Source organism: Salvelinus sp. IW2-2015, linkage group LG25 (genome assembly GCF_002910315.2).
Source record: "Salvelinus sp. IW2-2015 linkage group LG25, ASM291031v2, whole genome shotgun sequence".
In the NCBI taxonomy this organism is placed as follows: domain Eukaryota; kingdom Metazoa; phylum Chordata; class Actinopteri; order Salmoniformes; family Salmonidae; genus Salvelinus; species Salvelinus sp. IW2-2015.
The window spans coordinates 17982251-18000416 of record NC_036865.1 but is presented as its reverse complement, the minus strand read 5'-3'; the positions used below and the strand labels follow the sequence as shown (position 1 = coordinate 18000416).

Below are 18166 nucleotides of genomic sequence, written 5' to 3'. Positions count from 1 at the left end.
CTTATAAAAAACAATCAATCTTAACATAATCCCTAGTTAACTACACATGGTTGATGATATTACTAGGTTAACTAGCTTGTCCTGCGTTGCATATAATCAATGCCTGTTAATTTATCATTGAATCACAGCCTACTTCGCCAAACGGGTGATGATTTAACAAAGGCGCATTCGCGAAAAAAGCACAATCATTGCACGAATGTAGCTAACCATAAACATCAATGCCTTTCTTAAAATCAATACACAGAAGTATATATTTTTTAAACTGCATATTTGGTTAAAAGAAATTCAAGTTAGCAGGCAATATTAACTAGGGAAATTGTGTCACTTCTCTTGCGTTCTCATTGCACGCAGAATCAGGGTATATGCAACAGTTTGGGCCACCTGGCTCGTTGCAAACTAATTTGACAGAATTTTACATAATTATGACATAAAATTGAAGGTTGTGCAATGTAACAGCAATATTTAGACTTAGGTTGTGCAATGTAACAGAAATATTTAGACTTAGGGTTGCCACCCATTCGATAAAATACGGAACGGTTCCGTATTTCACTGAAAGAATAAACGTTTTGTTTTCGAAATGATAGTTTCCGGATTTGCCCATATTAATGACCTAAGGCTCATATTTCTGTGTGTTTATTATATTATAATTATGTCTATGATTTGATATTTGATAGAGCAGTCTGACTGAGCAGTGGTAGGGAGCAGCAGGCTCGTACGCATTCATTCAAACAGCACTTTTCTGCGTTTGCCAGAAGCTCTTCGCAATGCTTGAAGCACAGCACTGTTTATGACTTCAAACCTATCAACTCCCGAGATTAGGCTGGCAATACTTTAGTGCCTATAAGAACATCCAATAGTCAAAGTTATATGAAATACAAACGGTATAGAGAGAAATAGTCCTATAATAACTACAACCTAAATCTTCTTAACTGGGAATATCGAAGACACATGTTAAAAGGAACCACCAGCTTTCATATGTTCTCATGTTCTGAGCAAGGAACGTAAACGGTAGGTTTTTTACATGGCATATATTGCACTTTTACTTTCTTCTCCAACACCATCTTTTTGCATTATTTAAACCAAATTGAACATGTTTAATTATTTATTTGAGACTACATTTATTTTATTTATGTATTATATTAAGTTAAAATAAAAGTGTTCATTCAGTATTGTTATAATTGTCATTATTTCAAATCGTCCAGATTAATCGGTATCGGATTTTTTTGGTCCTCCAATAATCGGTATCGGGGTTGAAAAATCATAATCGTCGACCTCTACTAAAGGCTACTGGTTGTAGTGAAAGTAAGGAAAACAATAACAAGAAAGTGTTATACAAGTTTAAGTAGTTGATGGTTATGTTGTCAAAGTTTGAGCACAAATTTTAACACTGTCAGTTCTGCAATCTTTGTAAGAGCATGTGAAAAAGAGCTGCACTGTTAAGAGGTTACTGTGCATTTCACAGTAACTTAATGGCAGTTAGTTGCCTGGAAGTTGCTGTGAATTTTGCATTACCTAACTGGCAACTAGCTGTCAGTAAGTTATTGTAAAATTCACAGTAATTTAATAGTCAGTAACTGCTAGTAACTTGCAACTAGCTGTCAGTAACTTACTGAACTTTACTGATTACAAGATTGTTTAACATTAGTTGACAACTACTAAGCAGTCTTTAAGGTAACCACACTTCGGACTCAGCCTCACCTGGTCTCAACCTCTTGGTGGACAGCAAACTGACTTTCCTGACACACTATCAGGTCAGTGAGTGTGACAGATCAGACAGAACAAGTTTATGCATTAACTACTTGCAGCGAGCTGACAGTATTATTGAAAAATAAACATTAACTTCCTGATGACCAACTCCCATTAACTTCCTGTAAAATGCAGTAACCACTCAACCTATAAAGCGTTACATGGGCTTGCTCCTACCTATCTTTCCGAGTTGGTCCTGCCGTACATACCAATACGTACGCTACGGTCACAAGACGCAGGCCTCCTAATTGTCCCTAGAATTTCTAAGCAAACAGCGGGAGGCAGGGCTTTCTCCTATAGATCTCCATTTTTATGGAACAGTCTGCCTACCCATGTGAGAGACGCAGACTCGGTCTCAACCTTTAAGTCTTTACTGAAGACTTATCTCTTCAGTAGGTCATATGATTGAGTGTAGCCTGGCCCAGGAGTGTGAAGGTGAACGGAAAGGCTCTTTGTATAGCAACGAACCGCCCTTGCTGTCTCTGCCAGGCCGGTTCCCCTCTCTCCTGGGATTCTCTGCCTCTAACCCTGTTACAGGGGCTGAGTCACTGGCTTGCTGGTGCTCTTTCATGCCGTCCCTAGGAGGGGTGCGTCACTTGAGTGGGTTGAGTTACGACGTGATCTTCCTGTCTGGGTTGGCGCCCCCCTGGTTTGTGCTGTGGTGGAGACCTTTGTGGGCTATACTCGGCCTTGTCTCAGGATTGTAAGTTGGTGGTTGAGGATTACCCTCTAGTGGTGCGGGGGCTGTGCTTTGGCAAAGTGGGTGGGGTTATATCCTTCCTATTTGGCCCTGTCCGGGGGTTTCTTCGGATGGGGCCACAGTGTCTCCTGACCGCTCCTGTCTCAGCCTCCAGTATTTATGCTGCAGTAGTTTGTGTCGGGGGCTAGGGTCAGTTGGTTACCTGGAGTACTTCTCCTGTCTTATCCAGTGTCCTGTGTGAATTTTAAGTATGCTCTCTCTAATTCTCTCGTTCTCTTTCTCTCTGAGAACCTGAGCCCTAGGACCATACGTCAGGACTACCGGGCATGATGACACCTTGCTGTCCCCAGTCCGCCTGGCCTTGCTGCTATTCCAGTTTCAACTGTTCTGCCTGTGGTTACGGAACCCCTACCTGTCCCAGACCTGCTGTTTTCAACTCTTAATGATCGGCTATGAAAAGCCAACTGAGATTTATTCCTGATTATTATTTGACCATGCTTGTCATTTATGAACATTTTGAAATCTTGGCTCTCTCTAATTTTCTCCTTCTCTCTTTCTTTCTCTCGGAGGACCTGAGCCCTAGGACCATACGTCGGGACTACCGGCCGTGGTGACTCCTTGCTGTCCCCAGTCCGCCTGGCCTTGCTGCTATTCCAGTTTCAACTGTTTCTGCCTGCGGTTATGGAACCCCTACCTGTCCCAGACCTGCTGTTTTCAACTCTTAATGATCGGCATTGAAAAGCCAACTGAGATTTATTCCTGATTATTATTTGACCATGCTTGTCATTTATGGAAATTTGAAAATCTTGGCTCTCTCTAATTTTCTCCTTCTCTCTTTCTTTCTCTCGGAGGACCTGGGCCCTAGGACCATGCGTCGGGACTGCCGCCCGTGGTGACTCCTTGCTGTCCCCAGTCCGCCTGGCCTTGCTGCTATTCCAGTTTCAGCTGTTCTGCCTGCGGTTATGGAACCGCTACCTGTCCCAGACCTGTTGTTTTTCAACTCTTGATGATCGGCTATGAAAAGCCAACTGAAAATTATTCATGATTAAATTTGACCATGCTTGTCACTTATGAACATTTTTGAACATCTTGGCATAGTTCTGTTATAATCTCCACCCGCACAGCCAGAAGAGGACTGGGCCACCCTCATAGCCTGGTTCCTCTCTAGGTTTCTTCCTAGGTTTTGGCCTTTCTAGGGAGTTTTTCCTAGCCACCGTGCTTCTACACCTGCATTACTAGCTGTTTGGGGTTTTAGGCTGGGTGTCTGTACAGCACTTCGAGATATTAGCTGATGTACGAAGGGCTATATAAAATAAAATTGATTGATTGATTGATTGATTGAACAGTGCAGCTGTTGATTGTCATAAGCGTTTACAAAGACTGTAGAACTGGGAGTAGACAAATGAGGTGCTCAACCTCAACAACAAAGACAAATACCAAAACACATTGGCACAAATACAACATATTTTAGACCATGCCCCCAAATATGCTTTTAACAATCTCTATCATAACCACAGGCCCAGTGGCGTAGGAAAGTCAGGTTGCTTGCAATCGAGAGGTTGTGAGTTAAAATCCCAAGTGAGGTTGACTCCCAAGTAATCAGAATACAGCAACATACTGTCCCTTACAGCAATAATACCTTATCCAGTTCTAAAAATACATTTACCTTTTGTAAATGTACAGTTTTTTCACTGCAACCACCCGGGAAATGTTTAACAGTGTAATGGAGAACCATACACAAAGGGTTATTCAAAGAACTGATATAAAAAGGTTCTCCACAACGCAAAAAAAGTGTTTCCCCTACAGAATGATTAACCTTGTTTTGGTATTAACTAGCACTTTGTTTGAGAATGTAGGGTTAATGTTTAATTGATGGAGATGAATGGAAACCACTGTACACCACACTTAGCCTTTCTAGCCTTACTGAATGACCTAAGCACAAACAAATATCACAGTTAATCAGTGTTTGGCCATACCTGTCTAATGAGTGGCCTCAGGATAGCCAACGTAGACCAACAAGGAAATAAAGTTGAGTGATTAGAAGAACAAAAGAAAAGGGAGTAGTGTGTGGGGGTGTCATAAAGAAGGGGTGTAAGCAATGAAGGATAGAATGAGGGATATTTAAAGAGCAAAAACATGGGCTTTGTACATAACAACACTTATGAAATGTCTGTGAAGAAATGGGTATGTTTATTGACGGTGGCAAGTCTCCTAATTCAAGGTGAGTCTTTTTGAGCTTATTGGATTGACCACTATACTTTTCTGTGGCAGGAGTGGGGTTGTCTACGGACTTGTCCGAATACCCGTACTAGTGTACCACATACTTAAACTACATACTATTTACTCATCGTCGCATACTATTAAGCATGTAGCCTACTTTTTATTGAAACGTATGCAGTTTTCCCAAACTCAACAGACATTCATCACATTAACCAGACTGATAATAGATTATTTACAATTTGATTAATTTCTCTAAACTCTGAATATAATACGAATGCAGTTATAGGTCTACTCAGGCTGGTTATAGGCAAAATATCACATTCGACCTATACCATATGATCCGTAGTAGTTATCCTGAAACAGATCATTTGGTTCCATTTCAACATATTTCTTAGTGAAACCAAAGCGCTGTAACATATATAGGCTAAATATAAAAAGCCTAGGACACACACCAACATTTTTCAACTGTTCAAATCAAAATGTTATTGCACAGAAAAACGTGGACAGTCGGGTGCAAATTCAGTCACAAATTCAGAACCACTGGACAGCAACATTACAAACTAAAGCACTGATCATTGGGAACGAGATCAGAATGACTGCTAAGGCTTGATCCATAAATGAAATGCATAAGTAGGTAGCATGCCTACAAAACTAAAACAATCTGTTAAAATCAAAAGGCCTGAATAACATCACATCAATAATAAGACCACACCCAGAGTGACGACACATTCATAAATCAAAATATGGTTTAGTATTTCGTTTAAAAGCTCTGACGAGAACAATAAACACTTTTCAGTGAGAAAACAGAAATCCACTTTGGGTAAAAATAAAATAAAAAATACTTCTGTTTTCAAAGATGAACCTAAAATACGATTTTCATGATACTTTTAAAAAGAACAGAAACTACTTAGCCTAGATTTGAGCACCACCACAGAATCTTTGGGAATCTTCCCAATTAACTAACCTAGTTTTGTTGTTGGTTACTTGAAGAGAACTAGGGCCTATCACTCACAGCCCACCTCTTCCAATGCATTGTGGAAAAGTATTCATTAAATTCTACTAGATGAAGAGCCGAAATTACTCTAACATCCTGGAATTTAAACCATATTTGATTTTAGAAATGTTGCATACTATCAAATATTATGGATATAGTGACAAGATACATGGGAGTTGTTGTCCACAAAAATTTTGAATAGTTGCCATTGTTGAATACTTGTTTCGGATTGACTTGGGGTGTGTTCGTAAATTCAATCTGGAGTGCCAGAGTGCACCCTAGTAAAGCTGGTGTCACGTCCTGACCATAGTGCTTATGTGTTTTGCTTGTTTTAGAGTTGGTCAGGACGTGAGCTGGGTGGGCATTCTATGTTGTGTGTCTAGTTTGTCTGTTTCTGTGTTCAGCCTAATATAGTTCTCAATCAGAGGCAGCTGTCAATCGTTGTCCCTGATTGAGAATCATATATAGGTGGCTTGTTTTGTGTTGGGGATTGTGATTGGTTGTTTCCTGTGTCAGTGTTTGTGCCACACGGGACTGTGACGGTTGGTTCGTTTGTTGTTTTGTATTTTGTCTAGTTTTCGTGTTATTAAATCATGGAAACTTACCACGCTGTACATTGGTCCTCCGATCCTTCTCGCCTCTCCTCGTCCGATGAGGAGGACGACTTAGACTGCCGTTACAGCTGGTCAAATCAAATCAGATGGTTAGGCTGGTTACATGTTATCCAGAGCGTTGTTTACTAACTGTGCAGCTGGCAAAAATTTAATTAAGCATTTTTCCTGACTTTTATTGATACCGGCAATATTTGACAGGTGTTGAACGTTCGTAAATTCACTCTGGCACACTCAAACGAGAGTGCTCTGAAATCGGAGTAGATAGCCAGAGTGAATTCACAAACAAACTAAGAAATGGATAATCAGCAAGAGGCAGTTCATTCTATTGCTAAATTCACAATCTGGCCTTCATACCATCATGGCCATCTGATCATCTCGAGTTTACAATTGTCTCATTCATCTTCCATTCTCTCCCCTGTAACTATTCCCCAGGTCATTGCTGTAAATGAGAATGTGTTCTCATTTATGAGTTGATTATCCCTTCTATACCATGGCTATAATTTAACACATGAAATGTGATCATTTAGCTACAAATGTGTTCAACATCCACTGTAGCTAGTGTAAGAAATGCTGTCTTCATTGACCTTAACACATAGCTATAATACTGTTATAATGCCTTCCTTATTAAAGCAGACTTTGTTGCAAATATCTTGCTACACCCCACAGTTAAACACCATCTGCCCGTAACAGATACAAACCTCACTCCCCCACGCAGGGGAGGATGGCTGACTCAGACCTTTTATTACCACTGATAAGGGAGGCATGCCATTATACGAGCACGCACACGCACACGCACATGCACACACACACACACACCCTTGCTTTAGGCTGGGTTTCCAGGAACAAAGAACAGTGCCAGGAACCAATGAGGCATGGACACCAGCGTGGAGGGAACGGGCCTCCACTTACAGCGACCAGTCAGGAGCACACGAACTACAAGAATCTACCTACGTCATTTACTGTATAACTTGAACTGCACAATATGTTTCGGGTCTCTTCTTCCGATAGTTCCCTAAGAACTAGACGAACGGGGCCGTGCGGCACGCTTTGCTCAGATATCTTTACATCCGAATAAACTGTCTTACTATATACCGATCCACCCTGTCCAGCGTCTTGACTTGGTCTCATTTCTCTAGTAACGAATCATCAACACTAGCAAGTTTACTAGATTGCTGTAGTAGTTGCCTTGGTAATCAAACAGACTTCAAATCAAATCACATTTTATTGGTCACATACACAAGATTAGCAGATGTTATTGAGGGTGTATCGAAATGCTTGTATTTTTTTGGTTTATTATAACACATTAAAAAAAATACTTCAAAGTTGCTTTAAGACCTAGAAGCACGGCGCCATCTTTCACGAATAGCTGATGGTTTAACCAAACCATCAGTCCTAGCGTACTATTATGACAATCAAATTCAACAATGACAATAATGTTTTCCATTCAACTTTTGTTTTCAAAAGCAGCTTAAACATAGAACATTCAAGAATGAACAATACAGTGTAAATATACAGTGCATTATAGGGAATTATACAATGGGTGGCTCTAATCCTGAATTCTGATTGGTTAAAAGCGCATTCCAGCCGTTGTCTACTCCACAAATTCCCGCCAGCTAAATCTATGAAGTTGAAATGCCTAATTACTCTGTTCCATCTGACTGCGCAATCTCATCAGCCCAGACAGGGAAGTTACAAACTTGATTTCCACTATAAAAAGCATCTAGACATTTTCTCACATTCCTTTTAGGCTAACATTTAGTTTTCAACAGCGGAGATTTGTATAAACCTTACTGTCTGTCTCTCCGACATTTGCAACATTGTTTCAATATTCAAATTCGATCTCCAACTGTCCCATAGTAATGAACATGTAGGGGTCGGGCACGAGAGAGAGGCAGGCAGCATTTCACAGCCAGTCGAAATCATGAATGAGCTGGCATAATTTTTATGGATATATACAAAATAAATGTCAATTGAGAAAAAAGGTCAAATGAAACGAAGTGCAGCTAGTTTGCAGTCTTTCCACCTTCTGTTTGAAGTTATTGTGTAAGCTGTGTTGTTGGCTGGCTCCTCTGAACAAGTATCCTGACTAGAGAGTACATTTTCTATGCCAGGCGAAATTGTGCCTCATTAGCTCATTGTTATAGATGCATCCAAATAAATGTCGCTAGAAAACAGCTTAAACAAATTCAGCTACTGTTGTTATTCTGGCTACACTGTTTGACGTGACTGTAAGTTAGCCGTAGTTGGCTAGCTAGCTAGCAAGGGATAAGAATGTTGCCAGCCAGTATGCCAATGGAACATTTAGAACAAAAGACTGGGTCGCGTCCATAGATACAGAACAAAAAGACAATGACTGGGTCGCGTCTCTGGCAACCGAACTAATAGAACAAACGACCAGCCGGCTTGGGTAGCAACCCTAGATTTGTTTCGGGACTGTATATTGTGGAAGGATGAAATAGTATGAATAAATTATTCAACATAACGTTGAAAAAAATATATCACTCATTATTTGAATATGTTGTTAACCCATTGTATAAACGCAAGGTTGGCCTGGCAAGGATTTAAATCGATGAATAGTGCCCCCCACATAGGCAGAGGAAAAACCAGTGCTGACCTTGGGATATATGAGGGCCAGAACATGGCTAATGAACTGAATGTTTTCTTCTCAAGATCTGAATCAGACAACCTTGTGTCGGTGGTAAAACAAATGGAAGCATCATTACAAATGTTTGAGAGAGTTGTTGGTGTTAAACAGTCTGATGTTTTAAAGTTGTTCAGGGGATGTAACACATACAAAAACCCAGGCCCAGACAAAGTAAGTGGACATGTGTTAAAGCACTGTGCTGAACAATTGGCTGGTGTTTTTACAGACATTTTCCAATCCTCACTCGACCAGCAACACGTGCCAGTATTGTGGAAAAACTCAATAATTATACCAATTCCTAAAGCATCTAAGCCCTCTGTGCTGACTACCGCCCTGTCGCTTTGACATCCTTAGTAATGAAATGCCTTGAGAAACTTGTGAAAGTCATATTCTCAGCGTCACCCAGAGGTTTCTCGACCCATTTCAGTTTGCCTATCAGCCTAGCAGAGGAGTTGATGATGCCATTCTTACCCTCCTTAACATGGTCTATAGACATCTAGAGGGTGCCAAATCCCATGTTAGGGTTCTGTTTGTTGACTTTTCTTCTGCCTTCAACACAATCCAGCCCTACATTCTGGCACAGAGACTCATTCGGGACTTCTCCTTAGATGGGGGACTGGTTTTGTGGCTGTTGGACTTCATGAGCCAACGCTGACAGCGAGTCAAAATAGGTCCCCACGTGTTGGACATACGCAATACCAACACAGGCTCTATTCAGGGATGTGTTTTGTCCCCACTCCTGTACATCTTGTACACAAATAGTTGTACTAGTTCCCATCCTGACAGACACCTCGTTAAGTTCGCTGATGACACTGCCTTGATCAGCCTGTTGCATGATGAAGAGGAACATCAATGCCCGGTCCTAGATGACTTTGTAGAGTGGTGTGAGGAATCACACTTGGTCCTCAATACCAACAAGACCAAAGAGATGTGCATAGACTTCAGGAAGTGTACAACACCTACCTCTGTAACATCTATCAGAGGTCAGAATTTGGAGATTGTAGAGGAATACAAATACCTGGGTGTCCTCTTGGACAATAAGCTTCAGTGGAGTAAATGTACAGACCTGATCTACAAAAAGAGTCAACAGAGATTGTACTTTCTCAAAAAGCTGGGATCTTTTAATGTAGACTGTACTATACTGACTCTGTTTTACAAATCTTTCATTGAGAGTATTTAAACTTTTTGTATTGTTTGTTGATTTGGCAATGTCAGCCAGAGAAATATGCTGAGAAGGATTATCACCACAGCAAGCAAGGTACTTGGAGTGAAACAGACAGGCCTGGATGAGATCTTTAAGGTCAGGGCCCTTCGCAAGGCTCACAAAATAATGTTAGACCCAAGCCACCCCCTGTACCCGGACTTTTAACTACTCCCCTCTGGGCGCAGGTATAGGGCACCCCTCAGCAGGAAAAACACAACTAGACAATCATTTGTGCCAGGTGTGATATCCCTCCTAAATAGCTCGGGCTAATGTTCCTATCGACTCAGTAAGACCAGCAGGCTAGTCTTTAAAAATAAATGTTTTATTGGTATGTAACTGTTATGAAAGTTGTATTGTCAATTTTGTTTTGTATTTAAACTGCACTTTAAACGTGTACATGACACTGCAACAAAATTTCCCCATGGGGACAATAAAGTCAGTAAGTAAGTAAGTAAAAGTGATAATGCCCTCGAAGCCGTTGTTTGGAAGATATATTGGCACGGTTTGCCGGCCCTCGAATTCGTCTCGGCCCCACCTAACAACACTTGTGCCAATATATCTTCCAAACACCAGCTTCTCGGGCATTATCACTTAAATAATGCATGCTCTAGAACAGGGGTTGTGTGGAGTGCCAATGTACAATGTATCCTACCATTTCTAATGATCTGTGTGCCAGTTATGATTTTCATATGTACATTACAACTAATTGTGTCTATTGAGTATCTAATTGCCCACAAACGGAATAATTCCATAGCTAGCTAAACAGAGGTCGCTGTCCATTAGCACCACAGGGTTGATCTTGGAATACAGATTCTCTTGCTGAATGATACTGGGGGGTGGGCAATCTTATCTTCAATCAGCTTTCCGAATCCTTTTGCTACATCTTCCTTCCCCTTTAATAGTACCATGCATGGGTTTTAGACAAAGCAGCTCCTCATGTACCTGCTCTGAGTCACTAGCTCCCATCTGTAGCTTGATTTTTGACTGCATGTAGATTTGTAAACACACTGTTTTGCTTTTCATACCTGAACAAGGCCCTCTTGATTCCTTCAGCCTTGTCCGCCTCATCCTTGAAGTTTTTCTCATGTCTCGTTTCAAAATGATGCGGTACAGTTAATGTCCGACAAACAACAGTTTTGCAACCGAGAGCGCAAACAGACCCGTCCTTCAGTAAAACAAATCCTTATTCCTTTGTCCAAGAGGCAATAAATGAGCTGACATCTGCCTTGTTTTTCTTTGCTGATGACATTTTGCGCCCTGTGTAACGGATATGAAATGGCTAGCTAGTTAGCAGTGGTGCGCGCTAATAGCGTTTCAATCGGTGACGTCACTCGCTTTGAGACCTTGAGGTAGTGGTTCCCCTTTCTCTGCAAGGGCCGCGGCTTTTGTGGAGCGATGGGTAACGATGCTTCGTGGGTGTCAGTTGTTGATGTGTGCAGAGGGTCCCTGGTTCGCGCCTGGGTATGGGCGAGGGGACGGACGTAAAGTTAAACTGTTACACCTGCACATTTTTAAATAACTAAAGAAGGGTTGCTAGCCATGTGAAAACGAATCTCTCATCTTCAGCGCTGCCTTGGTTTTGAATTTGGCGGGAGAGGCGAGGCAGGTCATCTTGCGTTGAACTAATAATATGAAATGACTGAAAATCATGAAAGGCCACAGGCTAATAAGGATTGACATACAACATTGCAGTGAATACCAATGCAATTAAGAAACCAATGCATGCAATTTCAATTATTTTCTCCCATGTCAAGCCAAGGTTTAGCACGACACGCAAATATATATATATTTTAAACACCAAGGCAAATTCCCTTGTGTTCCAAGGCTGCCTTCGGTTCCCGACCCCTGCTCTAGAATGCCCTTCAACGCCTATGCTCTGAATTTACGAATGGACAATATGACAACGCTCTGAATTTACGAACAGACAATATGACAACGCTCTGAATTTAAGAACGTCCAGAGCGCACTCTGAGTGCACTCTGGCACTCCAGATTGAATTTACAAACACACCCTTATACAATGGATGGGTCTAATTCTGAAAGCTGATTGGTTAAAACCAACTAGCCTCAATACATGAATATGCATAGCCATGTCGAGACAACTCTGATATTAAGTGTTTTTCTATAAATTGCCGGAACATCTCGTGCTTATATCAGTACACTTGTAACAAATGAAGCATTACAAAACTTCTATTCAATCAAAAAAAACTCACGTAGCAAAAAAGCTATACATTTTTTGTTGTTGACCAAATTCGACACTCTCTCATTGACCACCATACAAAAAATCCTTGCTTGGAGGGAAACAGATTTTTTTCCTGCCGAGTTGGGCCTCCCTCTTTCTCTTCCTCTCTGACTGTATTAAACATTCCATTTTCGCATAGGCCTACTGAGAATTTGTTGTGTGTGATTGCGCTGTTTCCCGCTGTTCGTTGATTTCAGTAACTCATCCCCATATCTAATTGATCAGCTGTTGTCAAAGCAGAAATGAGTATGACATCCGGGCATGTAAAGTATCCTCAATTTTATAACTTTTGCATACCATTAAAAAAAAAAGCCTGTTATTTAGGATGCGAGTATGGGTATTCGGACAAAACCAGTTACTAAACATTGTTAATATTGATGAGGGTGGAATACCATTACCTACTGTATGCACCATAAAATAAAAAGAGTGGGAAAATATCAGAAAATATAGGCCTATTGTATGATTAAATAACCTCTCAGGTGGATATCAGGTGGATTTTGAAACAGATATGGCTTTAATCAATCAATCAATGAAATGTATTTGTAAAACAGCCGATGTCACCAAGTACTATACAGAAACCCAGCCTAAAACCCCAAACAGCAAGCAATGCAGATGTAGAAGCACCGTGGTTAGGAAAAGAGCATTACAGGCATATTAAGATTACCAGGAATAATTTAATTAATTAAATATTGATATTCATAAAAATAATTATCTTTATCCAAATATTTCATTATAGCAGTACATGTATTATATTAAATGGCGCGTGTAAAAAGGCATCATTTGACAAATAAATGGTTACACTTGGCGTCACCTCTTCTCTGCCTTGCCGGAATGTGACTGTGTCAACATATAGCTGCAGCAAAAAAAGTGTGTCATCACAGGTTAAAAATTGCGTCCTCAATCAGTGCACTTCCCTCACCTTTGTCAAAATTATCTGCAGGAAAGACTGATGGCGCAAATATAAGTTGAATATAGAAATTAATATTTTAATACATATTCATGTATTTTACATTTTGGTTAGCATGATTACACACTGTGTCAGACATAAAATGTCTAAATATGTTGAAGAGAGGCTGTTTTCAGCCTTGTCCTCTTTCTTGTTTGTGATTGTTGTCAGATTTTAATTTAGGAAGCTACCAGGAATTCTAACAGTTGATTTGCATTGAAAAATCAGTAACATTTGAAGGGAGTATACATTGCCTTTGGAAAGTATTCAAACCCCTTGACTTTTTCCACATTTTGCTAGATTACAGCCTTAAAGCCTTGTTAGGTTACAGGTTACAGCCTGTTTCAATAACACGGTACCTCATTTTGTTTACCTGACCCGCTCTGCCCATTCATCGCCATTTACCCATTGTTGTCTTAGCTCTCCTGATCAACACCTGTGATTGCTTTATGCCTCTCTCTAATGTCAATATGCCTTGTCTACTGCTGTCTTGGCTAGTTCTTATTGTTTTATTTCACTGTAGAGCCCTCAGTCCCGCTCAACATGCCTTAGATAGTTATTTTGTCCCACCCCACACACATGCGGAGACCTCACCTGGCTTAACTGGTGCCTCCAGAGACGAAACATCTCTTATCGTCACATAACTCCTAGGTTTACCTCCACTGTACTCACATCCTACCATACCATTGTCTGTACATTATGCCCTGAATCTATTCTACTACGCCCAGAAATCTGCTCCTTTTATTCTCTGTATAAATCAATAATGTCGCTCTTGCTGCTGGTGATTCTCTGATCCACCTCTACGCCGACCACACCATTCTGTATACTTCTGTCTCTTCTTTAGACACTGTGTTAACAAACCTCCAGACAAGCTTCAATGCCATACAACACTCCTTCCGTGGCCTCCAACTGCTCTTAAATGCAAGTAAAACTAAATGCATGCTCTTCAACCAATCGCTGCCCGCACCCGCTCGCCTGTCCAGCATCACTACTCTGGACGGTTCAGACTTAGAATACGTGGAAAACTATAAATACCTAGGTGTCTGGCTAGACTGTAAACTCTCCTTCCAGACTCACATTAAGCATCTCCAATCCAAAATTAAATCTAGAATCGGCTTCCTATTTCACAACAAAGCCTCCTTCACGCATGCTGCCAAACATACCCTCGTAAAACTGACTATCCTACCGATCCTTTACTTAGGCGATGTCATTTACAAAATAACCTCCAACACTCTACTCAGCAAATTGGATGTAGTCTATCACAGTGCCATCCGTTTTGTCACCAAAGCCCCATATACTGCCCATTACTGCGACCTGTATGCTCTCGTTGGCTGGCACTCGCTTCATATTCGTCGCCAAACCCACTGGCTCCAGGTCATCTATACGTCTTTGCTAGGTAAAGCTCCGCCTTATCTCAGCTCACTGGTCACCATAGCAGCACCCCCCCCGTAGCACGCGCTCCAGCAGGTATATTTCACTGGTCACCCCCAAAGCCAACTCCTCCTTTGGCCACCTTTCCTTCCAGTTCTCTGCTGCCATTGACTGGAATGAATTGCAAAAATCACTGAAGCTGGAGTCTTATATCTCCCTCACTAACTTTAAGCATCAGCTGTCAGAGCAGCTTACCGATCATTGCACCTGTGCACAGCCCATCTGTAAATAGCCCACCCTCATATTGTTATTTATTTTTTTGCTCCTTTGCACACCAGTATCTCTACATGTACATTCATCTTCTGCACAACTATCACCCCAGTGTTAATTGCTAAATTGTAACTATTTCGCCACTATGACCTATTTATTGCCTTAACTCCCTAATCTTACTATATTTGCACACACTGTATATAAATTTTTCTATTGTGTTATTGACTGTACGTTTGTTTATCTCATGTGTAACTGTGTTGTTTGTGTCGCACTGCTTTGCTTTATCTTGGCCAGGTCGCAGTTTTAAATGAGAACTTGTTCTCAACTAGCCTACCTGGTTAAATAAAGGTTAAATAAATAAAAAATATTCTAAAATTGATTAAATTGTTTTTTACCCCTCATCAATCTACACAATACCCCATAATGACAAAGCAAAAACAGGATTTTAGAAATGTTTGCTAATTTATTAAAAATAAAACACTGAAGTATCACATTTACATAAGTATTCAGACCCTTTACTTAGTACTTTGTTGAAGCACCTTTGGCAGCGACGACAGCCTTGAGTCTTCTTGGGTATGACGCTACAAGCTTGGCACACCTGTATTTGGGGAGTTTCTCCCATTCTTCTCTGTAGATCTTCTCAAGCTCTGTCAGGTTGGATGGGGAGCGTTGCTGCACAGCTATTTTCAGGTCTCTCCAGAGATGTTTGCTCTGTCTGGGCTCTGGTTGGGCCACTCAAGGACATTCAGAGACTTGTCTCGAAGCCACTTCTGTGTTGTCTTGGTTGTGTGCTTAGGGTTGTTGTCATGTTGGAAGGTGAACTTTCGCCCCAGTCTGAGGTCCTGAGCGCTCTGGAGAAGGTTTTCATCAAGGATCTCTCTGTACTTTGCTCCGTTCATTTTTTCCTCAATCCTGACTAGTCTCCCAGTCCCTGCCGCTGAAAAACATCCCCACAGCATGATGCTGTCACCACCATGCTTCACTGTAGGGATGGTGCCAGGTTTCCTCCAGAAGTGACGCTTGCATTCAGGCCAATCTTGGTTTCATCAGACCAGAGAATCTTGTTTTTCATGGTCTGAGAGTCTTTAGGTGCTTTTTGGCAAACTCCAAGCAGACTGTTGTGCCTTTTACTGAGGAGTAGGACCGGGCGGTATACCGTATTTGACTATAAACCGGTATTAATGCACGGAACGGTTTGGGTTTTTGCATCACCTTCTATACTGGTATTTGAATGTTTGGTTTGTTAAATGTGATACGCCGTGTGTAACGTCCATTTTTATAGTTTACTCCGCTACTTGAGTCATCCCTCTCCGCTCTCTCTTTCCACACAGACTGAGTCCCACCCCCTGTCACTCAAGGAGCGAATTTGTTGTTGCTTGACCACGAGACACTTTTGTTCAGTCTGCATGGTCAATGCAGCACATGCAACAATGTTGATGACAACAATGTTGTTTCCAATTTGATCTTAAAATAAATCCACAAGCGTTCTATAATTACAATATTAGTTTGTGTTTCTTACATCTCCAAAGAGCTAGTTTGTATTTTCTTAGTGATTTAAGCTAAATCGTGTTAGCCATTAATGCTAATCGCTAGTTAGCTGGCTAGCTAATAGAAGTACTGAGCCAGAGCAAACATAGCTAATACAACCTGATACCAGTGCTGGTGGGGGCCTAAATCAGCATGTTGTTTGTGCAACAGTATCTTCTAAATCAAAGAGGAATAGGCGAGGCATGAATATGTTGCCTATATGAATAAAGATTTCATGTATCCAAAGATTATAAGGTCCCCCAGAGGAAACACGGATCATCACTTTGGTTCCTACAATGTCACAATAACTCGTCCATGGTATTTTCATTCCTTGTCATGTCAAAAAGCACTGTATTCAAAGTGCCCACTGTTATTTATATTCTAACTATAGAATTATAATAAGCATTCTATTTCCATGATTCCAAAAGTTCACCCAAGTGTTTTAATCTAAATCGCAATTGCAACATTTGGTTAAAAATAAGGCCTAGTATTTTTGCCCATATCGTGTCAGTGTGGAAATGATCTCAAATGAGGGTAGGAAATGCAGAAATTGATGGAAATGCAGGAAATCATTTTAGGTTGAAGTTGAATTGAACCGTATAAAACAATCCGAATGTAGAAAAACTAATTGAAATCATTTAGAACATATGTGTTGTCACGCATGATATGATATTTTGGCCATATCGCCCAGCCCTACTGAGGAGTGGCTTCCGTCTGGCCACTCTACCATAAAGGCCTGATTGGTGGAGTGCTGCAGAGACGGTTGTCCTTCTGGAAGGTTCTCCCATCTCCACAGAGGAACTCTAGAGCTCTGTCAGAGTGACCATTGGGTTCTTGGTCACCTCCCTGACCAAGGACCTTCTCCCCCGATTGCTCAGTTTGGCTGGGTGGCCAGCTCTAGGAAAAGTCTTGGTGGTTCCAAACTTATTCCATTTAAGAATGATGGAGGCCACTGTGTTCTTGGGGACCTTCAATAATGCAGAACGTTTTTGGTACCCCCCAGATCTGTGCCTTGACACAATCCTGTCTCGGAGCTCGACAGACAATTCCTTCGACTTCATGGCTTGGTTTTTGCTCTGACATGCATTGTCAATTGTGGGACCATATATCGACAGGTGTGTGCCTTTCCAAATCATGTCCAATCAATTGAATTTACCACAGGTGGAATCCAATCAAGATGTAGAAACATCTCAAGGATGATCAATGGAAACAGGATGCACCTGAGCTCAATTTCGAGTCTCATAGCAAAGGTTCTGAATACTTATGTAAATATGGTATTTCAGGTTTTTATTTGTATTTTGTTTTTCTAAAAACTTGTTTTCACTTTTTCATTATGGGGTTTGTGTAAAGAGTGCTGAGGATATATATTTTTTTAATCCATTTTAGAATAAGGTATTTTTTGGGGTGGAAAGTCAAGGGGTCTGAATAGTTTCCGAAGGCACTGTATACACTGAGTCTACAAAACATTAGGAACATCTTGCTAATATTGTGTAGCAATATTTTTTGCCCTCAGAACAGCTTCAATTCTTCTTGGCGTGTACTCTACAAGGTGTCGAAAGCCTTCCACAGAAATGCTTGCCCATGTTGACTCCAATGCTTCCCACAGTTGTGCCAAGTTAGCTGGATGTCCTTTGCGTGGAGGACCATTCTTGATAAACACAGGAAACTGTTGAGCGTGAAAAACCCAGC

General features: G+C 41.0%; 1 protein-coding gene across 1 annotated transcript in view; it reads left to right on the top strand.

The window, feature by feature from the left end:
* The first annotated feature begins 4482 nt into the window (after positions 1 to 4482).
* Positions 4483 to 18166, top strand: part of LOC111952015 (transmembrane protease serine 9) — a 29524-nt gene continuing 15840 nt past the window's right edge. The window contains exon 1 of the mRNA XM_023970419.2: positions 4483 to 4667. Coding sequence (XP_023826187.1) covers positions 4583 to 4667 — 85 coding nt within the window. The 5' untranslated portion in view covers positions 4483 to 4582. The remainder of the gene's footprint in view (positions 4668 to 18166) is intronic.